The sequence below is a fragment of the Tamandua tetradactyla genome, chromosome 14 (genome assembly GCF_023851605.1).
Source record: "Tamandua tetradactyla isolate mTamTet1 chromosome 14, mTamTet1.pri, whole genome shotgun sequence".
NCBI lineage: Eukaryota > Metazoa > Chordata > Mammalia > Pilosa > Myrmecophagidae > Tamandua > Tamandua tetradactyla.
Genome location: NC_135340.1, coordinates 59,250,939 through 59,277,790, shown reverse-complemented (window position 1 = coordinate 59,277,790; position 26,852 = coordinate 59,250,939). Strand labels below are relative to the sequence as shown.

The following is a 26,852-nucleotide window of genomic DNA, read 5'->3' as shown; positions in this document are numbered from 1 at the left end:
GTGTGACCTTGCGCAAATTACATGACTTCTCTATTTCCTCATTTGGAAAAAAATCATTAATGAATGTGGGTTGCTGTGGGGATCAGACTGTTAATGTAAATTTCCAACAAGCAATGAAATTATGTTTGACGCAGAAAACGGTCATCTTCAAAAACCCCAGATCTTTCCTTCTGTGAAAGGGGTAACCAAAGTCCACTCTGACACACAAAGCAGCACAGGTGGTGGCAGCAACCAGAGGCACCAAGCAGAATTTATTACCCTAAGAGGTTTGAGAAATTCCAGGCACTGGTCATAACTTTCCCTTGTCACAAGAAAACCAGAACCTCTTCATACCCACCCTCGTCCTCCCAGGTGAAGGGAAAAATTAAAGGACACAGCCCAAGCTATGTCACAGCTACTGCATCCTCCTTGATGAATCATCTCAAAGTCACAAGTGGGCATGGTAATACCTGGACAATCTTATATCGACATTCCCACAATTAAAATAAGGTTTATCCTACCACTGGTCACAGATCCAGAGATTTCAGTCAACAGATAAAAAGATACCAAGAACCTTCACCGCTTATAAGAACAGAAAGATTTTGTTTATAATTAATTAGAATTAAATGGGGTTATCAAATAATCATCAGCAAGTACAAGACAGCCTTGAAGGAGGTGCTAATCCTGTGGGTTAAAGAAGAATGACGAGACATCTCTGGCTTACCCTGAGATGACTTAACGTTTCACCATGAGTGTCCTCAGGTAGGATGCTCATGGTTGCCTAGCAACAATGGAGCCTACAGTGGTTGCCCCAGGAGCTGGCCTGGGGCTGGGGGTTGGGGGAAAATGGTTCTTCACTTTCCAGATTAAGTTGAAGAACAGGCAATCTTCAGGCAGTGATGAGAAGACCCCTATTCCCACTTTTGGGGAATGCCAGCTGGTCAGATCTCACATAGAATTTTGGTTAGATTGGTTTTTCAATTATGCTTGACCTAAGAAGGCCAGGCTCTTTTCTTATTTTCCTTTTATCATCAAATCAAATAGCACTTATTTCCAGAGACACCGTGCTCTAAAGTAAAACTCCTTTTTTTTTACACGGGCAGGCACCGGGAATCGAACCCGGGTCCTCGGGCATGGCAGGCAAGCATTCTTACCTGCTGAGTCACCGTGGCCCGCCCTAAAGTAAAACTCTTGACAGACTCTGAGTGGCAGATATTCATGAAAATCAGCTTCTGGGCCAATTAAGTCTTGATGAAGTTGTCTCCTAATAATTTAGCTCCACGCTGCACCTGCCCTCATTCACGATTGGAGCAGGAACCAACTGCCTTCCTTGCTTAACTAAGGCACTCAGGAAAGAAGGGGAGTCTCAGCACCTGCCTGTCAAATGCAGCTATACTTCTTGAACTTTGTTTAACATGAACAGGTCATTGTGGCTACAAGTTTCCCCCAAACTATCCCTACTAGTGTTTTTAAGGAACACCTCCTACCCTGCATAAGGCTCTCTATTTTTAATAAATTATTTCAATTACTGTCACCATTCAAAAGAAACTTCAGCATCAAAGCCCACCCTTGCCCAGAGATTCAGCCCCCAAGATGCTGAGAAGGTGGGGATGAGGGCAGAGCCCAATTAACATCAGGGATTCTGGTCATTGGGGTCACACTTGAGCATGACCTTCAACCCCAACCCCCTTCTGGATGTTTCAAAGGCCTCCAAAGCTCTCTCCAGAGGAAACCTATGGGTGACTAAAGGCTTAACATTCACAGACTTGGATGCAAGCATTGAAATTGCCATTGGCCACCTGTAAAAGATAAAAATCAATTACATGCAACTTTCAGGAGGAAACAGCCAGTTTCCCAAAATAATCAAACACCAGGTCAGCTTTGCCATATCTTTTCATAGCACCGTGGTTCTGCGAGGCCAATTTTACACACCAAGAAATAACTTATAATTTGGAGGCGCAGAACCTATCTCCACATGTCCCCACTCTGTAACTTAGGTCTGCCAGGAAGCTTAGAATTCCTGTGGCATTAAGGTATAAGGCATATGGAGACCACGGAGAAAAGGAAGATAGATATGGCTCAGGGAGGCAGCCTTGAATAATCCAGTCCCACAAATGAACAGCTTGACTTGGCAGAGTTTACTGGAAAACTGGTGCTCTGCTGAGGGAATGAAGTCAGGCTGGGAGTTAAGGGACAATGCTGATGGAGGGGTGTCCCAGACAGAGGACCCTAGAAGGGGAGAGGGCAGAGCTACAGAAGAGGGAGAAGGGCTAAGGAAGACCTTCTCACTTCCCAGCGTGGGCCTCGAGCTCGGGGGGGAAGCCAGGGACTTGAGTTCTTGCTTTTGTCCTCCTTTCTCTCCTTCCCTTTAAAGGGTGAGAATGGAGATCTGGCCATATCCGGTGATACGTGACAGATATCCAACAAGAGCATGCTTCACTGCGACCCCGCCCCCATCCCCACTTCTTAACTGGGGCTCTCTCTTTGGATCACTGTCACATCGCATGGCTGTTACTGTGGTCCGGGAGTGCCCCTATGAAGAAACAGTGCCTGGCTGGCCACTCGCCACCCATGGCCCACTCCCAACATACTCACGTATTGCAGTAGCGAAACACGCCTTTGATATCCACTTCCCGGATTGCCGCGTGCACAAGGGGCACAGTGGTCATCTCGGGGCCCAGCCCCACAAGCACCAGGGTCCCACCAGAACGGGTGGCCTGAAAAGGAGGTGAGAACAAAAACTTTCACCTCATGCCACTGGGACGTTCCATTCCAATGGCATGAGCTATAACGAATTTTGTCTTCTTTGAACATCCATCTGCCTCATCGATTCCCTCCTTGGAGTGTGTCAGAGGTGACGGTGAAATTTCTCTTGACAGTTTCCACCTCACTCCTCATGAGTGTCGTGCCTGCTCCAGAGAGTTCTGGGGAGCACTGTGCTGGATGGTGAGGGAGACAGAAAAGTGGACAATTCCTTCATGCTAAGTTTTCATTGCAGTTACCAGCAGCAGCAAGCACTTATTGGAACTATTCTAAATAATAACAAGTGGAGCTGCAAAAAGGTACTTGACACCTCCACCTCTGAGCAGGAGACACAGAGGCCTGCAGTGCAGTAAGCAAGAGGCAGAGCCCAGTCTCTGAGCAGTGTGGAGGTGGCTTCCGGTTTGGCCACATCCAAGCTGCAGGACCCTGATGTTTCCCTCAACCAGGTTCCCCTCCTTTAAGAACAGGATGATGCCTCCCCAGTAAGATGTTGGTGGGTAACGGCCATAGTACCTGGCCCTAGCAAGGGCTCTGTGTTTGGCGTGTTTCACGTTTTTATTGAAGCACAGAGTAACTCACAAACCACCTGTGAACACACAACTGTCAGGAAGGGAAATGGTATCTCACAACCAGAAAATGTTGCTGTTTCATTAGAAAAACAGGAGAGAGGGGTCAAATTTGTGAGTGGGTGATGGAAAACTCTTGAGTGGGAGTTTTTCTCAGAAAACCTTTTTCCCATCAGCATTTCCTCCTTGCCTGGAGGTGAGGAACAACACCAAACTGGCCACCCCTGGCTGCCAGGAGCCAGCAGTGGGCTGACTGCAGATGAAGGAATGCCGGGGTTACCTGCCCTTTGTACTGTGGGTGTGATCTCTGCACCAAGGAGATGACACTGATTTACCGCAAGGGATCTGCCACGTCTTCTCACAAACTCTCAACTTAGTCATGACCTGGCAGGGAAGTGACTCCTAGAAATCTCCTTATAGGGCGCCTCTTCCTAACCCGTCCGTTGGCAGAGATTGGCCTGTAGTGTTTTGCAGCATTTGTCATGCACGAGGGCTCCACTCTGCACCTCAGGAGGGGCCCCGACTTCAGGCCTGGTGAGGCCCGTGGGTCACATTCTCCTCCATTCATAGCTCACGTAGCTTGGCAATGGGGTCCCCACCATCAGTAGCTGGAGATGCCAACTGTTCCCAAGTGGCCCCAGGGCAGGGCAGAAGAGGAAGGAAATTTTGCCTTGCATAATAAAGCCATGCCTTTCAGGTCCCTTGGCTCATACTGTCTCTTTGTGGCACGGGGGTTACTGACCTGCCAACAGGTTTAAGACAGTAGACACACCTTACTCATTGTCATAGCCCTCACAGTGATCAGCTCAAAGCCTGGCACACAGCAGGAGTCTAGGACATACCACCCGTAGATGGATCACACGCAGACCCACTGCTACTCTGAGTTTTGAGCTCTCTTTGCCAATCTCTCTGACAGTGGAGCAGAGGGCTGGCCATTCCAGCTGAAGCTCAAGACAGGGTAAAGGTGGCACCTGCTCCTTTCTCTCTCCCACCATTTCCTCAGTCCCTCATGCCACTGGGTGTCTCGGTAGGAGACGGGCTAGGCAGCACTACCAGGGTGCCAGGCCAGGGGGTCATGGCACACAGCCCAAGGAGTCAGCTTGGGTGGCATAAGTGCATTTGTGTACCACCAGGCCTGACTCAGAAGAAAGAAGGAAGCCCAATCTGTCCTGCTGTCATGCAATTATTAACTGATTCCTTGTCCTCTCCACCCCCCACTCCCAGGTGTTGGGGCCAGGCAGGGCTGGGCTGGAGCCTGACTCGGCCACTTATCAGTGGTATGAGCCAAGCAAGCAGGACTCTCTCACGGAAAAAGGTGGAAAATGAGAACAAATTTTCAGGGTGGTTGTGCAAATTAGGCATCATGCCTTGGGACACAGTAGGTCTGGGAAGTAAGAAGCTATTCTTTCTCTTCCTTTTTCCTCATACTTGGATCTGCCAGCACCATTCCCTCAACTACCCGCCAACTTCCCAGAAATGGTTGGTAGGTTGCAGAGGGGCAAATCAGATACTGACAGCTTATCTGTTCCCATTTCTGGAAGAGGACAGTAGCAGCTGTGACCCTGAAAAAACAGATCACCTTAGTGACTCTGTATTTACGATTTGAAGATTACAGTTTTCCTCAATAAAACAAGATAGGGATTTCCCACATTCAAGCAAAGCCGTTTTTTCTTCCTCCCTGTTGATCTTTTTGCCAAAAGCATTACTTTTATGATGATGAAAGCAACCCCAATCAAAAGGTGTGGGTAACTTAATATTCGTTGAGGCCCCAGCTTATCTATTATCTCCTTTGAACCTTATCATGACCCAGTGAGGATATAAGGCACGTATTAAGTAAGCAAGAGAGATAAAGAGATACCAAGAGATGAACTAATTTTGCTTAGTTAACCCAGCAAATCAGTGAAAAAGCTTGACCTCAGGACTCCTTACTTCTACTCCATTCACCACCCAGGGAGGATTCCCCAAATCTGCCCAGCAGCCTCAGCGGCCCTCGCCACACTCACATAGATGCCCGCCTGGATGGCAGCCTCTGCTCCTGTGCACTCAATGGTGATCTCCGGCTTGCATCCTAGCAAATCTTCTACTTTACTGGCAATTTCTTGAGGGCTCTCCTTGGAGACCTGAAGGATGAGATCAGCCCCTACCTCCTTGGCTTTGGACAACCGAGAGGCAGACAGATCTAAAATGGAACAAAAGTTTCTTTTAAACTGAGAAAACAGATGGCTAATTAGGGAGAAAATAATGGAAATGGTGGTTCTGATGCTAAGGGGGCTTTATTGATGTGGGTGGTATCCCTGAGCCCATTTCCCATCCCCTCTACATCCCTCGCACCCCCACATACCACCACATCATATACCCACACACCCACTCTCCTCTATGTGCCCCTCAACACAGCTCTGCATGCACACCCACACACTCATCCCTTTCCTTCTTCACACCCCTACCACACATGTCACACACAGACACCCTCTTATCATACCCCTACAAAACACTCTCTTTGTCCCTGGGCTTGGTCACATGGACCAAGGGTTAAGCCTCCTCCTAGGGCCAAGGGGCACATGGGCACCTGAGGTCCACCCATGAAGAGCCAGGGCCCCTTCTCCACAGCAGTGACCCTCTCTCAGCAGCTTCACAAAAGACTCTCATCCTGAGCCCTGATGTGATCTTTTCGAGACCGGAGTCCAAGCATAAGGAAGAGGGACCCCCTGTCCCAAACTGTAGACTCAGCTATTTCCTTCAAGGAAATCTAAAAGGAAGAAAACCTTCCTACCAGTCACCACCACTCGAGCAGCTCCCATTGCCTTGGCTATGATCAAAGTGACCAGTCCAATCGGCCCTACACAAAACAGAAAATAGGAGTTTGTGAAATATTCAATATCAGCTCTCCCTAAGATCTTTCAGGCATCTCTACCATCAATCCCGGCACATAGTAAAACCTGAACAAATGTTTGTGGAATGCATGATTCAAGGAAACATATTCTTGTTCAGGGAATAGAAGTCTCAGGTATGAATTTATCCCCTGTTCTCCCGTTGACCCCACCTTCTCAAGAACTCATCACACCTCCCCAGGGAGAGGCATATCCTTTTTATGTGCCCTCTGAGGACCACCCCTGTAGGCTGTCGATAGGTGACTGGCTCCCCAAGCTGACCCAGCATTTCTGGCAGCTCCAGAAGATCAGGTGTCCAGGAATTAGCCTGGAGACCACCCTACAAGGACCTCACAGTATCTGTGTATTAGAAAACACTATAGTTTTATCAAAACCAGACCCACAATATTAGGCTTTGCAGAATAAACATCTTTGGGGATTTGCTTTTTGGTCACTCTCCCAGAAATGTGCAATGAAGGGGTGATTATCTAAATAAACTATAGCAGAATACTATATATAGCTATTAAAAATTATGTTGAGTATAATTTTTTTGTCTGTTTTCATTTTATTTCTTTTTCTGTTGTCTTTTTATTTCTCTTTCTGAATTGATGCAAATGTTCTAAGAAATGACCATGATGATGAATATGCAACTATGTGATGATATTGTGAATTACTGATTATATATGTAGAATGGGAAAAAAATTATGTTATAAACTTTTTATTGATTGGCAAGGAAAAATGTTCACAATATATGAATTTTTATTTTTTTAAAAGAGCAGGTAAAATGAAGCATATTTAGCATGCTCTCATTAAAAGAAAGAAGACTGAAAGATTCTACACCAAAGTATTAACAGTGATTCAAACTGATGGGTGAAAATTTCTGTGTGTATAGGTGTTATATGCCTTATCTTCCTTTTCTATGCCAAAAAGGCTGATTTTGGCCTTTTTTTTTTTTTTTGAGGCTGATTTTTAAAAAAATCCATCAGCTGAATCTTGCAGTCTGCTAGCTCCCTGGGGCAAGTCTACTGTACACATGCCACCCATCTGAGAAAATTCTACAGTCGCTTACTTGGCTCTGTCCAAGAAAATCACTCATAAATGTGTATGAGGAAGAGCAGCCTACATCCACAAGGAGCATGAGCATTTTGTCTGTGTCTTCAGGATTTAGAAGGGCAGAAGATGCCGGGGCTTGTTCGGGGTGCAGGAAGCAGGGGAAGAGAGAAGGCCGCTAGCTGCAACCCTTAGGCAAGCAGAGCGCTGGTTCACAGCAGCTCCGGACCCTATTCCTCCCTCTGGCCAAGGAGCACGGTCAGCTGCACTTGTGGATGGATGAGCCCAACACCACTCTGGTCTGATGTGAACAATCCCACAGTTGCCCTTTCCTTTACTGCCAAATATATTTCCCTAGTTTCCTGTAATTATTCAAAAGAATCTTGAGTCATTCTCTAAATAAACAGAAAGGTTATGTTGCCTAGGAAATGTAACATCAGTTAAGTTAGCATGCCTGCAGATATTACTTAGCAAGGTGTGATCATTGAGGGAATGGGACACAGTTATCCTCCCCTACCATAAAGATCCTAAAACCAATCCCAGCCTGTGGAAGGGGAATGAGATGGGCAAAGGGGCTCCCATATTCTTGGTCGATAAACTCGTAACGGGGTCATCTGTTCCTTACCAGCTCCGCACACAAAGACCTTGTTCCCCAGGGAGACTCCAGCTCGTCGGCAGGCGTGGATCCCCACAGACAGAGGCTCAATCAGGGCCCCTTCCTCAAAGGTGACGTTGTCAGGAAGCCTGGGGATTCATTCAACAGATGAACTCAGTCCCTCTGGACTAGCAACAATAACAAAAGCTAACATATATTGGGTGGTTATTGATGATAACAGATGATATGCTATTAAATTAAATTGCTAAGCAATTTAAACACATTCACTCATGTAAACCCTCAGAGCAGTTCTGTGGTATTATTATTCCCATTTTACGGATGGGGAAACCGAGGCTTGGAGGGCTAAGTGACTTGCTCCAAGCTAGTGAGGGGTCCAAAGAGTTCAAATTAGAAGTCTGAATCCAGAACCCAAGCCATACTGCCCCACTCTAGAAATCTATTTCTTTGAAGAAATCACTTCAGTGATTTTATTTCTGAAGTGCTATCAAGATAAGATAGGGTGTGATTGCCATCAATAAATGAAATGGGGTGCACAGGTGGTTCAGTGGTAGAATGCTCGCCTGCCATGTGGGAAACTTGGGTTTATTTCCTGGCCCAAGCACCGCCCCTTCCCCCCCCAAAAAAAAGAGAAAAAATGAAATGGTAATTTAATAAGGGGTTAACATAGTCACATTCCAACATTGCATCTGCTTCTCAAACGTGTAGCCTTTCCGGTTATACTTTAGTGAACAATCGCAACCACCAGCAGCGGCTTCGAAGCTGGCATCTTCCCCCCGCAAATCACTCAGCTCACTGTCCAGAAGAATCCCATCAGATGACAGCAGCTGTCTGCCTGTCCCAGGATTGGTTAAGATGGGCAAGGGGCCTCTCTTCCACATAGGTGATTAAATGCTGTGTCACCTTCGCCACTGGGTTCTTGGTTTTCATTTCCGAGTCCACTGATACCTTAGCCCTATTAAGAATCCTGATGATGATGACAGCAAACATTGCACAAGGCTTTACAGATCAGAGAGCTTTCTTGTGCATTATCTCATTTAATACTGAGGGTGATGACTGTGAGGCAGGCTTTATTTTCACCTTTATTTTAGAGAAGAGGAAACTGAAGCTTGTTGACGTTAACACATTTGCCCAAGGTAACAAGGCCAGTGAGTAGAAAAGACAAGACTTGAACTCAGGTCTCCTGATTCCAAATCTTCTGCCACATCAGCTGCCTCTTGGTCTTAACAGCACTGCAGCTAACATTCAATTTCTGTTAGTTCCTCATTGTCCAGGGTTTATTCAGCGCCCCCAAACCTTTCATATATAGGAACACAAAAACCCTCAGATTTCAGAAAGAAACGAAGCAGGTTTTTTGTTTGAGGTGATAAAAAAGTTGGGGTATGGGCGGGCCGCGGTGGCTCAGCGGGCAAAGTGCTAGCCTGCTATGCCGGAGGACCTCGGTTCGATTCCCGGCCCCAGCCCATGTAACAAAAAACGGAGAAACAGAATACAATAAAACAAGAAAATGTTTAAAAATGTTTCCCTTTCTTCCTTCCTTCCTTCCTTCTATCCTTCCTTCCTTCTCTCTGTCTTTCCTTTAAAAAAAAAAAAAAAAAAAAAAAAAAAGTTGGGGTAATGGATATTGGTGATGGTAGCCCAATATTGTGAACGGAATTAACACTGCTGAATTGTGTACTTGAAAGTGGTTAAAACGGGAAATTTTAAGCTGTATATGTTACTATGATTAAAAAGTTTTAAAAAAATGAAATGAAGATGGCAGTCAGGTCATGGGCTCATTGCCAGGGTCCTCCTGTGGCTCTTCAACAATAAAACAACAAGGCCTGTGGTCAGCCTGGCTGCCACTCACTACCCTCTTCTCCCTTCTGCTTCTCTCACTCATTTTCCCTACTCAATGCCCTACTCCTGTTCTGACCCTGTCGTCACTCCATCCACCTACCCTGTAAGCATCATTTCTACATAAGGAAAGCTTAAAAAGAAATAACGAAGACCCCCAAAGTCTCTCAAGGACTGCCAACCTCACTCTCTGATATATCTGCCCCTTCCCGTTTGCCCCCCGCCCCCAAGGCATGTTCTGGATCTCAGCTGGAGGTGGCCTTTGGTCAGGAACTGTATGCTCCTGTAGCCATTATTCTGACCTCTTCTCAGAATAAATACCTTACGGAGAAAGGAGGCTGGGGTTGGTAATGACAGAGCATTGTTATCTGGAAGATCTTTCTACCCATTAAGCAGATGTTGTGCTGCCCTATCACATCTCATCCAACACAGCCAACCTCACAGGAAGGCAGCCTGGCCTGGAGGCAGAATCACTGGACAAGGCATTTGGAGGTCTAGCTTCCTCTGTCACTGACCTTGGTTCTCTTTACCCTAATCTTCTTCAGTGGAATTTGAGGGAAAAGGCGGATGAGAGGCGCTATACTTTAATGACTTAATACCAGGGGATGACAAGGCAACTTGGTTTTTACAACAGCGTTCAGGGGACAGGAGAAAGGGGGTAAGGGATGATCAAGAAGCCAAGGCGGGGAGCAGGAAGATGGAAAATAAGGCAGGTAGAACAATAAAGAGGTGGTGGTATAGTGCTCCTTATCCTTAGGTCCAGAGTTAGGCTGGGAGACAGGCAGAAAGTGGCATGAGGAAGGAGGCCAGGCAGAAATGGCATGGCCCCCATCGTACCTCTGTAGCCTTCCCACTACCGCGTTCAGTGCCAACCAGCAATCCCTTGCCACTCCCCACATGACTCTACACCCCCACCCCAAAGCTCCCTTTCTGGCCCCTAGATTATAAAACCATGGCTATGACATAATCAAGGTATCATTTATTGAGCACCTACTATATGGCAGGTCTCATGTTGAGAACTTTATATACATTATCTCATTGAATCCTGAGGATTCAGTTCTACAAGGGAGGTACAGTTAGTATCTCCATCTTATGGGCAAGGAGATTGAGGTTATAAGGTCACACAGCTGATAAATGGCAGAGATCAGTGACTAGTCTGGCACATTATCACTATGTTCTGCTGCCTTCCATGACAACATTCCTTGTTGCCTTGACTTGGGAAGGGCTCAGGAAAGGTTGGCCAGTTCAGGAACCACTTGCCGGAAGGTGGACACACCTTGGGCTCCATGGTCCCTACCCACGTAACCTAAGTTCCTCTAGATTAAGTTCAAGTGTTGATTTAAACTCATCAAGAGGTCTCTGGCCTCTTCTGACTCCTCTCAAAGCTTCCAGTGGGCACTAGACAAACTCAGATCTGTCAGACTGCCCCTGTGAATGGCATCTAACCTCCACTCAGACCAGCCCCATCCTGGCGGACAGAGCCACCACTGGGATCAGGCTGGGGTGAAAGGAAAGCACACTGTATTGGGTCAGAGGGAAGAGTGTCACGTCAGCATAACTGAGTGCCATGGGCTGCGCAGGTACAGAAGCTGCAGCACTTTGCTTCAGCCAGACACAACCTCTCATCCCAAGACCATTTCGGGTCAGAGTTAGAATAGGGGATTGGGTACAGGGTTGACGCCTGGCTCTGCTCTCTGCCAGAGACAGCTTATTTTTGCTTCAGTCAACCCTTGCATAAAACTGCAGCCATAGTACCCACCTCCCTATATTTCTTGTGAAGGTTAAATAAGATAAGGTATGCAAAACACTTAGCATAAGGCCAGGCATGGACTAATAACTGTGACTTAAATGCACTGCCTTATTTATTCTTCAGATAATTACAAGAAACTGAAGCAGAAGAAGGTCAAGCCACTTCTCCAAAATCACTTGCAAGAAGGGAGTGAATTCAAGGTCCCCACCCAGATGGTCTGCCCCACTATCCTTGCCCTGGACCCATGCCATGCCTCCCCAGTAAATGCAGTTGTTACTATTGCTATTTGTTGTTGTTGTCATCATCATGGTGATAGGTTCCCTCTTTGTTGGCTGCACTGGAAACCAATGATGGAGCATGAACACAAGTTCTCTGCAGGATGGCTGGAGAGGGGTGAGTGATTTCAGTAACAATTTTCTATCTGCTGCTGGCAAATTCCAAGCTTTAGGTGAAGGGAAGTTAGACTGAGTGACTAAAACCAATCATTGTGAGTCAGTCTTAGCCTCTTTGAGGCTACCCTCCATCAATGTTACCAAGAAGGGCAGGTCTGCCCTTCTGTGTTTGGAATTATGAACTGGAAAGGAAAAATAAAATCACTATAGGAAACTCCAAGATAGATAACCAAACAAATGGAGGGAAAGAGGTCCCAGGTGGCCTGGTCGGCTCAGGGTACTAACTTGTAACAGAAGTCTGCATTGTGCTTGTAGAAGCGACAGAGGTTCCCATCATCGGGGGGCGTGGCACAGAAGAAGATAGATGGGGACAGATTGTATCGGCCAATCTTGCAGAACTCATCAGTTTCTCTGGGGGCACCAGGTTCAATGGCAACACGATCACCTGGAGTGGAAAACAAAGATGGTTCAATGTCTAAGAGTGGAAGCAATGTCTGTCCGAAGTGTTTTTCAACCTTTGAAAACAAGAGTAGAAGCAGAGATGCTGTGAAGGGATGAATGTTATCAGTAAGTGCCAGGTGGGAGAATCTAAACTAATGAGCCACCCCTCCTCCTCTTTGGGGACCCAGAGTACCCTAAGCAAGCCTGGCCCATTTATCCTTCCCAGGGAAACACATGATATAACATAGGATCACACTCTGGAAGCAAACTATCAGCTCGCTTCTCCCAAGGCTGGCTTGGCCTGCCCTCTAACCAGTTTGTGCCACCAGCCAACCTGTCCCTCTAGTTCCACAGCCACCTCTCAGCCTGGGATACACAGAACCATCACTAAGTCAAGCCAAGTTCAGTTCCCATCTCAGACTGCTCAAAGAGGTAGCTAGACACTTAATTTGCAGGCATTTTTCTTTACCTGCTCTGAAATTATGGGGCAAGGACTTCACAGAGGCAAGAGCTATAATTATAGTATGGCTGATGTTTGGTCTGGTCGTTTAGACAAAGACAAGGATAACTGCTTCCTGGTTAGCAGAACCGCTAAAGCACCAACCTCCTGGGGCCTCAGACTGTTACAGTGGAGACTAATAGTCAAGACCTGTGAACAGCCAGCTCTATCATACTTCTACACAATGTCCACTGCTTCTGTTTAGAAACCCAGGCTTGGAATTGCTCTCTGGTTGTTGCTTAGTTTTTGTTTTTCCCTATTTTTTTAATATTAAAATTTTCAAACATACAGCAGAGTTGAAAGACTTGTTCAGTGAACCCCAGATACCCTCCACCTAGACTCTCTTTCATTAACATTTAGCTAAGTTCACAACATCACAACTTCCCCTCTATCCCTCCATCCATCCATCACCCATCTTCTTTCTTTAATGCATTGCAAAGTAGACTGAGACATCGGTACACTTCACCCTGAACACTTCTGCCTGCATATCACTAATTAGAGTTTAATTCTTTCTTACTGATCTTTTATAAGGTAAAATTTAGATACAAAGAAATGCACAAATCTTAAGTGGATCATTAGATGAATTCTGATGAATATATTCATATTCATATCAAGATAAAGAACATTACCTCTACCTCAGAGCTTTCCTGTCTTCAGGTACCTTCTCAATCTCCACCCCCACCCAAGGCAACCAACATTTGGAGTATTTTTTCACCATAAATTAGTGTTGTCTCTTGTAGAATGTCATAAAAGTGGGTAATACTGTATGTACTCTTTAGCACCTGACTTCCTCCATTCAGCACAAAGCTTTTCAGACTGTGTATATCAATAATTTGTAACATTTTATGGCTGAGCAGTATTCCTTATATGAATAGGCTCCCCACCCCACTGCAAACAATTTAGTCATTCTGTTGGAGACGGGTTTTTCCAGTCTCCGTTTTTTGTTTTGTTTTGTTTTGGGGGGTGGGGTGCATGCTCCAGGAATCGAACCTGGGTCTCCTGTATAGAAGACGGGCATTCTAACCACTGAACTATTCCCAGCTGGTTTTCATGAGGTCTTTGCCTTAGGGAGTGGGATGGGATAGTGTATTAGTTAGATTCAGTTGTCAACTTGGCCAGGTGAGCATACCTAGTCTTGTTGCTGCAGACATAAGCCAATGGTACGTGAACCTCATCTGTTGCTAATTACATCTGCAGTCGGCTAGGAGGTGTGTCTGCTGCAATGAGTGACTGGTTTGACCTAATTGGCTGGTGCTTAAATGAGAGAACGCAACGTAGCACAGCCTAAGCAGCTCGGCATTCCTAATCTCAGCACTTGCAGCTCAGCCCAGGTCTTTGGAGATGCAGAGAGAAGTCACCCCAGGGAAAGTTGTTGGAACCCAGGGGCCTGGAGAGAAGACCAGCAGAGACCATCTTGTGCCTTCCACGTAAGAAAGAACCTCAGTGGAAAGTTAGCTGCCTTTCCTCTGAAGAACCAACAAAATAAATCCCCTTTTATTAAAAGCCAATCCGTCTCTGGTGTGTTCCATTCCGGCTGCTAGCAAACTAGAACAGATAGGATGAATGGGAGTGCCCTAAAATTAGTCTTCAGTTCCATCTTTATTTCTCCATAGTGCCTGGCATTGTGATAGACAAATTTTGATTGCTAAAAGTGAAATGTGTGAATTGGGGAAAAAGAAACCATGGAACACACATTGCTAGCATCTAGAAGGGCATTACTTAGAGCAAAAATTTTCCCTGGATCATGACACGTAAAAGCTGCTGATTAAAGATAAAATAGTACTTTCCTGGTATAATGGGAAGGGATAGAAGCATGAACAATTCAAGGCACACAGTGATCCCAAGGTCCTTAGTCTTTGCTTTGGGATGGTTTTTCCTCATGCTGGTACTCAGCTCTGTAGAGGACTCTAGTTACACCTTTAGTTAAGAGTTTGTGGAAAATAACCAGGAGATTTGGAGAAGGAGGTTCTACTATCACACCAAAGTTACAACTAGATTTAAACCCCACCTGAACTTGAGGAATGTCTTATACCAGATAATCAGATACTAGTCCAGAAACCCTGGCAGGCCAAGAATGGTCTACTCCACAGCAAGAAGCAAACACCTCCCCTTCTAATTCCTTATATTCTCACAAGCAGTGGGGAACCAAAGCAATAGGCGGAGCCCTCAATCTTAGGGTTTGTTCATATGAAACTTAACCCTGCAAAGGACAGGCTAAGCCTACTTAAAATTAGACCTAAGAGTCACCCCCAGAGAACCTCTTTTGTTGCTCAGATGTGGCCTCTCTCTCCAGCCAACACGACAAGCAAACTCACTGCCCTCCCCCTCTCTAAGTGGGACATGACTCCCAGGGATATAAACCTCCCTGGCAATGTGGGACAGAAATCCTAGAATGAGCTGAGACTCAGCATCAAAGAAATGAGAAAACCTTTTAGACCAAAAGGGGGAAGAGAGAAATGAGACAAAATAAAGTGTCAATGGCTGAGAGATTCCAAACAGAGTCGAGAGGTTATCCTGGAGGTTATTCTTACGCATTATATAGATATCACCTTTTTAGTTAAGATATATTGGAGAGGCTGGAGGGAAGTGCCTGAAATTGTAGAGCTGTGTTCCAGTAGCCATGTTTCTTGAAGATGATTGTATAATGATATAGCTTTCGCAATGTGACTGTGTGATTGTGAAAACCTTGTGTCTGATGCTCCTTTTAGCTACAGTATGGACAGATGAGTAAAACATGGATTAAAAATAAATAATAGGGGGAACAAATGTTCAAATAAATTTAGTAGATTGAAATGCTAGTGATCAATGAAAGGGAGTGGTAAGGGGTATAGGAAAAAAACGGGAAACAAAGGCTAAAATGTATTGGGTAGATGGAAATACTAGCAGTTGATGAGAGAGAGGGGTAAGGGGTATGGTATGTATGCGTTTTTTTCTTTTTATTTCTTTTTCTGAATTGATGCAAATGTTCTAAGAAATGATCATGGTGATGAATATACAACTATGTGATGATATTGTGAGTTATTGATCATATACCAAGAATGGAATGATTATATGGTAAAAAAGTTCATGTTTGTATGTTGTTATGCTTAAAAAAAATTAAAATATAAAAAAAAAAAAGAAGAAGAAAAAAGAAGCCTCCCCTCCTGGCAGCCAGGAACAAAGCAGGAGACTAGTAAAAGCTAAACACAAGTGAGGCAGGAGGCCCCATGGCACAGGCTTAGGGAACAGCCCACAGGTTTCAATTGGCTGCAGCGGCTGGCTGTTCAGGAAGAGCCCGACACACAATCCCCATCGAGGAGAAGTGCAAAAGCCCACAGGACAGGTTGGAATTTACTAATTTACAGGTTGGTGGCGATATTGAGACCTGCCACTTATCAAGTGCCCACTGTGTGCCAAGCACGGGGCAAAAAGCACAAGACAAAATCTTACCTACTTCTCACCACAGTCCAGAGATGGTTCTATCCCTCCTTTACAGATGAGGAAACAAAAGCGCAGGGAGTCAAAGTTAGACATTGTGGAGGGTTTACTGTCTACTCTCCTCAATACTAGGGGGAGAGAGGGCTCTCCTGAGCCTGACAGTCATGTAAGGAGTACTGGTAAGAACCTGTGGAAGGTCTGGCCTTTACTCACCAGAGACATGGTGAGCTATTTAAAAGTCCTTTTGTGTTAAAAGTACTCACAGAAATTCCTGTGACTGCTAACTACAATGTGTTCCCCTACTATATATATATACACACACACCCCCATACTGGGTGGTGCAGTGGTGGTCAGTGGCAGAATTCTTACCTGCCATGCTGGATGAATTCTTCAACCCGGCATTTGAGATCCTCTATAATCAGGTAGAGTTTTATCTCATTTAGTTTTATCTTCTAACTAGTATTACATTATACATCAAAATTCACAGTTGTAAAACTCAGAAATGGACAGCACAATACTACCTAACTGTAATGTAATTATGTTAAAACACTGAATGAAGCTGCATGTGAGAATGATAGAGGGAGGAGGGCTGGGGACATGAATGAAATCAGAAAGAAAGATAGATGGTAAAGATCGAGATGGTATAATCTAGGAATGCCTAGAGTGTATAATAATAGTGAAATGTATAATGTACAAATTTTAAAAATGTTTTTGCATGAGAAGGGGCAGAGGAGTGTCATTATTGCAGGGTGCTGAAAATAGATGATAATACCTTAAAATGTCACCTTATGTGTGAGACTAAAGCAAAAAATGTTTATTTGTTACAAAATTTATATTTTGACTAGAGCATTTCCTAATATAACTCATGTAGATAGTTTGATTGAACGTCATAAGTACTTGGAGTCTCAGGTAGGACATGAGATTTTGTTGGTTTGTCCAGAGTGATGCCCCGATGAATCCCAGAGTGATTTGATCAGTGACTGGAAAAGTATTTGCAAGCCCCCTTCGGGGAATGGTGAGAGTGGGGAGAAATTCAACTTCCCCAAGTTGGATTCTTGATATTCTCACAAGCAGTGTGGACAACCAAAGCTATAGGCTGAGCCCCCAGTCTTGGGGTTTGTTCATATGAAACTTAACCCCACAAAAGTTAGGTCAAGTCTACTTAAAATTTAGGCCTAAGAGTCACCCCCAAGAGAGCCTCTTTTGTTGCTCAGATGTGGCCCCTCTCTCCAGCCAACACTACGAGCAGTCTCACCACCCTCCCCCTCTCTGCCTGGGACATGACTCCCAGGGGTGTGGATCTTCCTGGCAACGTGGGACAGAAATCCTGGAATGAGCTGAGACTCAGCATCAAGGGACTGAGAAAAACCCTAGAATGAGCTGAGAATTAACCTCAAGGGATTGAGAGAACCTTCTCGACCAAAGGGGGAAGAGTGAAATGAGACTAAGTGTCAATGGCTGAGAAATTCCAAACAGAGTTGAGAGGCTATCCTGGAGGTTATTCTTGTGCATTAAGTAGATATCACCTTGTTGTTCAAGATGTAGCGGAGAGGCTGGAGGGAAGTGCCTGAAAATGTGGAGCTGAGTTCCAGTAGCCATGTTTCTTGATGATGATTGGATAATGATATAGCTTTCACAATGAGACTCTGTGAATGTGAAAACCTTGTGCCTGATGCTCCTTTTAGCTACTATATCAACAGAAAAGTAGAACATACGGAATAAAAATAAATAATAGAGGGGAACAAATGTTAAAATAAATTTAGTTTGAAATGCTAGTGGTAAATGAAAGCGAGGGGTAAGGGGTATGGTATGTATAATCTTATTTTATTCTCTGTTATCATTTATTTCTTTTTCTGTTGTCTTTTTATTTCTTTTTCTAAATCGATGCAAATGTTCTAAGAAATGATGAATATGCAACTATGTGATATATTAAGAATTACTGATTGTATATGTAGAATGGAATGATATCTTATTGTTTTGTTTGTTAATTTTTTTTAATTAATAAAAAAGTTAGAAAAAATTCACAGTTGTGCTTTTAGTAGAGGGACTTTTATATATGTTATGCATTTTTCTTATTACTTAAATTTAGAGATCCTTGCTTTCCTGGTTCAGACCTCATCTCACAAAGAACAAAGTATTAGTGACTGTTAGAAGTTATGAACCTTTCCCTCTGGGAGAACCATGCAAAATCACAAGGGCTTTCTCGACTTCCACTAATGATACGTGGAGATCCTGAATATTAGGAATATTAACTCCTAAATGAAACACAATCTAGCATCTTCAGAGCCGGTTAATCCCTCTCCAAATGGTTGAACTCATAAAGCCTTATAACTAACACAGAATGACACCTCCTGCCAAACCCCTACCAGTTTTAAGGTCCTTGCCCAAATAATCTGATGTCATCTCCAGACTGTACAGCAGCCTCATCAGCAAAGGAAGGTTAAAGCAACAGCTAATTAGGCCAAGGCAGAATGGATTTAACTCACTGTACCAGAGAACAACATAGTTTACCATGTGTGAGAATTTCTCCCCCTTAGGAGAATGAATTAAGCAAATGTAGGAAAAATATTGATGGTTTTCTAACCATCATGTAAGAATTAAAGACTGTATACAAGGAACTGATTCGTAATGTGTGAAGGCAGTTTGCAGTTCCTGAACCCGGAACATTTTTCCTTTTGGCTTCAGGAGTCGTTCTTAGATAAGTGAGGTGTCTGAAAAACAGACTGATCACACCCTGAAGTTTCCATTCTCCTTCACTGCTTTTACGCAACTGTGACCAACTAGCTATCTGTCTGTCTCAGGTCTGTCCTTCCCTGTGGAAAGTGAGATCTATGTGTGTAGGGACCAAAAGTGCCTTATTCACATCTGTATCCCCACTGCTAAAGAAAGCACTTACAAATATTATGTTACATAAAATTTTTAAAAACATTGGTTAGGGTGGGCCACAGTGGCTGAGCAGGCAGAGTTTTTGCCTGCCACACCAGAGACCTGGGTTCGATTCCCAGTGCCTGCCCATTCAAAACATTGGTTAGCTGAAGTTTACTGACCTGGTTTTAGATGCTTTACCAGTGATCCCACTTTTACAACTGTTCCTGAAGCTTCATGCCCCAGCACCATGGGCTTTTTCACAACAAAATCCCCAATTCGACCATGTTGCCAATAGTGGACATCTGAGCCACAGATTCCAACTGAATGCATCTTCAGCAGGACTTCTAATAAGAGAAGAGAGAAAGAGGAAAAAATGAAGGAGGGGATGGTTTCTCTGGCATTCCGCCACAGAGTCCCAGCAACTCCCCTGTGGACAGGGGAGGGCCTGGTTTCCAAGGCTTAGTGCAAATTTAGAAAACAAGCTCAAGGGAAACAGCAGTTTAGGATCACAAGGTAAAAAAAAGCTTCCTGGAGCCAATGAACTCCACAGTAAACAAGATACTATTAGTAGGATGAAATGCATCAACCACTTAAGAGAACAAAAATTAATATGCTAAAAGACTGATTCTGGCAGACTTAAGGCTTGGCAATGTTTGGAGAGCTCTTAAGGCTGATTTCTTTGTGTCTGCGGTTCTCTACAAAGATGCAGCTTTCATTTAAACCATCCAATGATTTCAACCGGCATTTCTCTTTGATGAGTTTGAATAAAATGAGATTTGGTGCTGTTGTCAGTTTTCCAAGTTTAAAATAATGATGCTAATGAAATAAGTGCTAAAGAATGACTGGCTCAGTCAGACTGAGATGAGCACATTACAAATATCTCCCTAATAGAATGGGTTGCCTTAAGAAAGACACCAGACCCAAAAGCTCTTCTAAGCATTCAGATGTCTCAAACATTGCCCAGACCACAAGTCAAGAACCAGGCGCCAGGGATGGCTGTGTAGAACTTTCTTCATCCTTGGTGTTGGTAAACAGAAAGAAATGGTGATTCTGAGATCAAAGGCCGGGAAAAGTCATTGGAGTTGGGAAATTTGTTTTAGGCTTTCATCTCTTGAAAGTATCAATTTGTACAAAGAGATGAGATTTGACTGGCTAGAACTGCAACTAAAATTTACCATATTATCTCCTTCCAGTTAAGACAGCAAGAGACCAGAATGAGAACAGAAAGCTAGTTCAGAGAGAGAAGACACAGCCTGGCACTTTGAGCCCAAGATGGCCCTTGTTTATTCATCTCTGGAATTGACACAACTTTCAGGACACGGTCAGGTGCCTCTCTCACTTCTCTAAACATTGTATCTTGGTGAGAACGCTTAAACCCTTAAATATGCAGTACTTACTAACTACTGATAGAAACATCTATCGTCCGTAGTCTTATCACGATAAATCAACAACCTAATGGCCCAAATGAACTTTGAGTAGCAAAAAGCTCTGAGGCCACCAGGAAAGCTGACTTCAATCCGATATTCACCCAGAAGTGTAGGGTCCGGGATGAGGGTGGGATGTGTGTGTGTGCAGGGGCATCCCTGACTCATCTTAAGGACAGAGAGGGGACCTCGGGGGCTGGACGTAGAGGTAGAGGTTGATCTGCTTATAGACGTTCTGCCCCTTGCCCCAGCCAACAGGGACGCATGACCTCCCAGGTCTGGACACCACCCCAGGAAACACGCATGTCAACATGACCCGCTGGGCTCGCCTACGGGAAGGCCCAGAAGGAGTAGAGCAAAGGTGCTGGGAACCTTGCCCCAGTGTGCGCACCTACTTTCTGTGGCTTAGTTAGTGCAGCGTGGCAGCTCCGTGCAGCCCCTCCCAGCCCCACTGGATAGCCTGTCCTGGAGTTGCCCACTCTGGTGACTGGCCTTCCTGGGGAAGGGGGTAGGGACCGTGCGACTGTTCACTTTTCTGATGAAAAGATTAAATTCGGTAAACTCACACCTTTTCATGTAGCAGCAAAGTTAACTGTCCCCACCCTGCACCCCCAGTCATGCTGAGGACAACGGGCTAGGTTCTCAGCCTAACAAAAGCAGTCTCTAATGAGGGCAGAGGTAATAAACAGCAGGAAAAAAGGGATAAGGAAATTTACATATATATGTCTCCAGGTTAAACAACAGGAAATAAATAAACCATAAGCTGAGTTTCAGAAGGACCTACCATTTGGGCCTGGTTCAGGAATGGGGAAGTTCTCCTGAGGAAAACAAAATTGAAAGCATCATTTAACATGCATAATTACTTTATGTTATGAACATCTTCAAGTTTTTTAGAAAACTAAAGTGCAGTTGCTCCCAGATACTTCTTAGAATTAGCACAGGCTCAGACATGACTACCGCTGGGCATATGCCTGATGGGGAACACTGATTGGCATGCTGGAAAAGTCTGCCTAGCTCTTCAATACTTTTCTGAATAACAGAGCAACCGACCCAACCAAAGACCCATACAACATATCACAAGTTACACAGGACCACACAATGATGTCGCTGGGTGACGTGCCACAGGGCAGATAAATTCTGAAGTTGGGTTCCCTCCCAACTGCCCAACAAGTCCAAAGTACCAATCCCAGGGTAAGTAAAGGCCTAGGAAAATTGGTGACCTTGCCTCACCTGCTAGTACAACTTGCCCACGACTAAAAATGAAATATGCTACAAGCACCCCCAGGCTTCACTGACTACCTCTGGACCTGGTTTCTTCTGAATCACTCAATGACCAAGCAGGAAGAATGTTTGGGCTATTTCTGGGTCTCTAGATTTTTCGTCTATATTGAATTCTTCCTTTCTGGAAAATCACATTCTTTGATACAGATTTGTTTGATCTGGCAAACTCCTACAGGGAAAGGATGAGGGTGTTTCTGGTTGTTGCATATAAGGGCTTTTCACTCTAGACAGGTTAGAGAAAATAGCTGTTCTGGCTGTCTTTTCCCTTTATATCCATGCACAGATTGATACCTGGTCCCCTTATAAAATCTCCCTCGTGTTTTAGAAGTCCCTTGGGAACACACCAGACTTGCATTTCAGCAATTCTCAGAGCTTAAAAAAGCCATCTGAGCTATTCTGGTATTCACAGCAATTATTATTATTACTACCACTATTATTCATTTACTTAGCTTTTTTTTTTCCTTTGCCAATTGACTACATTCCTGCTGACAAGGAGAAAGGACACTGAGTGGCCAAGTCTAAGTGTTCATTTTACTAATTCTTTGAAGACAGAAAAGAAGGAGAAGGGATGGAAAATGTTCACAACACTTGTTGTGTGCCAGCCAGTGTGCATGTCTTTACACACATCCAGGACTGATCCCAAATCTGTTTCCACTGTCCCCCACAGCCCTCAAGGTGGAACATGCCTTTTCTCCAGGGATGATGCAGAGCTGCCAATCAGAGTAGGAGCAGGGCCCCTATGCAAAGCTCTTTGGGAAAAGCCTCCTTCAGAAAGCCTCTTCCATTATAAGGTGACTGACAGCAGCTAAGGACTTTACACCATAGAGCACTAGACAAGTACTACTCATTACTATCAGCTCCCCAAAGCACTGGGAGACACCACCACAGCATTTCTTCATGTTCTTGCCTCCAACCAGGCCAGGACTAAACACCCATTTCTATTTCAGGCTCAAAGCAACAGTCAGGCAGACCGAGTAGACCTTGGGTCACTAGAGATTACTACTGTAAATATTTGTTGACAAAGCTGACCGACGTTACCCTTACCACACAGGCAGAGGCCGACAATGAGTCTCCCAGACACTAGAGGGTGCTGTGTCAACAGCCTGTTTTTTTCTTTATAGCAGAAAATACATTATGAAGATGGTAAAATAGAATATTCGATCTCTCCCCGCATGCCAACCTTCCTTTTCTGATCTCTTTTTAGCTGAGTTTAATCATACCTTCTCTTGGGCTCAGCTCCTGCATGCCCACTCTGCAGCAGGCATGCCACCTGATTACAAGACTGTGTTAAGATCAGTCTGTAGGTGTGTAACTAATGTTCTAAGAAGCTCTCTGAAGTTGTGCATCTTAAAATGTTATCACAGTATGGCTAATAAAAGAGCACTGCTTTTCACCGTGGTTCCCTGGTATGATGTTGGCTAAAACAGTTTACTTAATCTCCTTTTCTGCCTCAGATTTCAGTGGTGCTATTCTTTCATTTAATCCCATTTCTCATCTATCAGAGTTTCTTAGCCCCTTTGAGATCCTGAACTTTCACTTTTATTCTTATATTCAGTTTCTTCATTCCCAATGTTTTTGTAATTTCAGACACATTCAAGATTTTCCTAATAACGGGCGGGCTACGGTGGCTCAGCAGGCAAGAATGCTTGCCTCCCATGCCAGAGGACCCGGGTTCGATTCCCGGTGCCTGCCCATGTAAAATAAAAATAAATAAATAAAAAAAAAAGATTTTCCTAATAGGATTTTTTTGTCTTTCTGTGAGTGATAGCAACAAGGGGGTGAAGAGAAGCTGAGAACCTATTCTTTATTGCAGTAAAGTCAGTTTTCCAGCATTTTTTCTTTTTAGTCAGAAATATATCATACTCTCCTTTCTAATCCCTTCAGCCCTCCCCACCCCTCTTCGCCCACGGCCCAGAAGTCATAAGTACTCCAGGAAGAACTCTAGGAGAACTTGGAATCATGGACAAAAGTGGTGGGTTGTCTGCCCAGTGAACTAAGAGCCAATCCATGAGAATGTAACCAAGAAATCAGGATTTAAGGAATGATTCTGATTACTGAATTGTTATATAAATATTCTGTTTTGCTTTCTGGAATATTGGAGTAGACAGGGAAATACCTGAAATCTCTGAATTGTAATCCAGCTGCCTTGATCTGTTAATGGTTGTATAGCCCTTATCTTCTACCCCGTGATGGTAAAAACCTCGTGACTAACCCTCACCTGTACCTAGTTATCTAGTTTTTTAATCTGTAATCACTACAGATTGCTCTTAGTTTGTTAATGAAGGGTTTTGGAACCTCCCAGAACTAACCCACCCCAATCCCAAGGCTATCTTGATAAACGAAGCTGGATCTAACCTAAGAGGGCCCAGCTGACGTGCACAGTAGCTTAGCGTTTACCCTAAAAGTCACCTATACCCCATTCCACCATTTTCTTTCCTACATTCTGTGACTAAGTATGTAATCAATCTGTGCATGCTCAATAATTAGATCCCCCCTAATTACAGCATCTGGGGCCACTGTACTCATTATCCTAAACCCTGCTCACCTCTCTAGTAAAACTATCTGAATTACTGCAGTTCGAAGAGACAGATTTGGGGCCGCTAGGCCGCCTGCTCTCCTACTAGGCACGCAGTCATAAACTCTCTCTTTGAACTCTGGTGTCTCAGGAGTTGGTTATTGAGCAAGTTGGGCAAAAGAATCCACCGCCTTTGCCAGGTAACAACACTGGGGTTTCAGAGAAAGAGTTTATTGCTAGGGGCGAAGCAGATCAGATGACCTTAGGGCCTAAAGATCTGTCTCTCCCAGTCTAAGGAGATTTTATGGATTAAAACAAGGGGAGATGGAGTCATTACCATTTCAATGGCAGGTATAAGCAGAAAGGAGGGATAGAGTTACCATCTCAATAGCAAGTATAAGCAGAAATAATTTACAAAGGTTAAGGAGTGGAGCTACTAGAACCAAGTTAAAGGTTAGTTCCGAGTTGATTCAAGGTCCTCGGTTAGCATTAGGAGGGTACCCTTGTGATTACAAGCTTCTACAGTGGGAGAAAAAAAAAATAAAGGAGTACAAGAAAGGGTCATTCACCAGGTTTTTACAATCACAAACTGAAAGCCATATAATCATTATCAGAGATCAAGGCAGATGGATTACCGTTCAGAGACTTCAGGTATTTCCCTCTGTGTACTCTAAAATACTGGAAAGTAAAAAGGAATGAATATCTGTATAATGATTCAGCAATCATAATCATCCTCTAAATCCTAATTTATCAGGTGCCTTTTATCTATGTATTTTCTCAAACTAGCCTAAAAATATACTTCCTAAAAGTATCCTAAATGCCTCCTTTCCTCTACTTCTACCCGCTCAACTGGGCATATACCTTCAAACCCTGGGGTACACCTGTCCATAGACAAACCCAGGCTCCCCCACCAACTGTGTGGCCTCACAATAGTTAGATAACTTCTCTGTGCCCTCAGTTTCCTCCTCTGAATAAAAAAAGATAATCATAAAAGAGAGTGCCCAATAAGTTAGCTCTTATTTTAAAACAAATAAAATCAAAGTTGTTTCCCCTAAATTAGCTCACATAATCTTATCCCTTTGAAAAAAGGAAAATGTTTTAAGTTGTTTGGAAGAAAAATTGCATCTCTGTTGTCTTTCACGTCAATACTATGAGAGCTTTACTGCTCTTTCTGAGGCTGGAATTTGAACGAAATAAGGATTCCAGCTCTTGGGATTGATCCTGCCAGTTTGGGGAGAGTACAAAATCAGCCCCCTGCCTCAGAGTGGGGACAGCAGACAGGAATCAGTGTAGATGGGCAGCCTCGCCCCAGGTCCCCAGCAGCCAGCCTCCACCATCTGCTCCCTCCCGCCTGCCAGGGCTCCTGACACGTGGCCACAGTGCCTCTATTGCACCTCAACCGTTCTGCCTCCTGCAATTTCGAACTCTCCTGCACTTGTCACCTGGGGAGGGGGGGGCAGTCACCACTGGTTAATCCATTTCCTTCTTCCAGATCTCACACTGAGGTGGGAAGGGAAGGGAAGGGAGGCATCTGGGATGACTTCCTGATGACAGTCCCAGGACTGCAGAAACTTAGGTTTGGGATATGTCTGGGAATATCCAGGTGGGGAGTCCAATATGTGGTTTCATTCCTGGAGAGAGTGGAGAATTGTAAACAGAGAGAGAGGGTGAAGGCAATCACCTCCTGCAAGAAATCGTCCCTGTGATTTGAGCTTCTCTAGCCCTCTCCATGTGGGATGGTTATAGGATATTCAATTCTCAGCAGTGTTTTTGTATGTGAATGTATGTGTATGTATCGATAAGTGCGTGTACATATATACATATATATATACACCTTGTTTACAACTCAAAATGTCCCAATAAACCATGCATGAACTCATTAGATGGTTCTTTATTTTAAACAAAAATATGAAGTCTCAACACTTTCTTGGATGCTCTAGTCTGTTAGTAATAGTAAATGCTCACTGTATTCAGGTGTATGTAACTGAACATTTGTGTTGTTCTATTTCAATCTTGGGCTGAATATGACTACATCAAAGTTGAATTTTCCCCAAAACCTGGTGTAAATTTGGTTTTGGGAAAACTGCCAGTTTTAATAGTCATATTAAAAGATGTATAAATTGGATGCCAATATTGTATATATACATACATATGTCTCCTCTTTCTTAAATTCCTTCTCAAACAATTTAAAAAGAGAAATTTCCCCCACACCCCTTATTCTAGTTTCTCACCTCAGAATGGGATCGCTTTTACAACATTTTTTAGTATTACTAGGATTTATTGCAAAACAATGTTAAAATCCCTCCAGATGGGTCCCTGGACCACATAGGTCCTGAAACCTAGAGGGCCCAGCCTCTCCAGAATATCAGCTAGTTCCATCTCCCTACCCCATATTATTGACAGTCCCTTCCAACATGAAAAGTTAGAAAGGCCATAGCCCAAATACCCCTAAAGAGCAGGACAGAAAGATCAAAGGTGATAGTGGAGTTATACAGAGAAGGTAGGGTTTACAAAGAGTATAATTGGTGAATCATTATTTTGATATTCTTTTAGTCTCCAATATCTTAAAGCAGCTAGAAGTAAAATCCTAA

General features: G+C 44.1%; 1 protein-coding gene across 1 annotated transcript in view; it reads right to left on the bottom strand.

The window, feature by feature from the left end:
- Positions 1 to 232: 232 nt before the first annotated feature.
- The window catches only part of SORD (sorbitol dehydrogenase), a 32,568-nt gene continuing 5,948 nt past the window's right edge, over positions 233 to 26,852 (bottom strand). Inside the window, exons 2-9 of the mRNA XM_077127747.1 lie at positions 21,250 to 21,283; positions 19,221 to 19,385; positions 12,102 to 12,261; positions 7,851 to 7,969; positions 6,079 to 6,144; positions 5,312 to 5,487; positions 2,575 to 2,696; positions 233 to 1,778 (exon numbers count right to left, since the gene is read on the bottom strand). Of these exons, the coding sequence (XP_076983862.1) occupies positions 1,613 to 1,778; positions 2,575 to 2,696; positions 5,312 to 5,487; positions 6,079 to 6,144; positions 7,851 to 7,969; positions 12,102 to 12,261; positions 19,221 to 19,385; positions 21,250 to 21,283 (1,008 nt within the window). The 3' untranslated portion in view covers positions 233 to 1,612. The remainder of the gene's footprint in view (positions 1,779 to 2,574; positions 2,697 to 5,311; positions 5,488 to 6,078; positions 6,145 to 7,850; positions 7,970 to 12,101; positions 12,262 to 19,220; positions 19,386 to 21,249; positions 21,284 to 26,852) is intronic.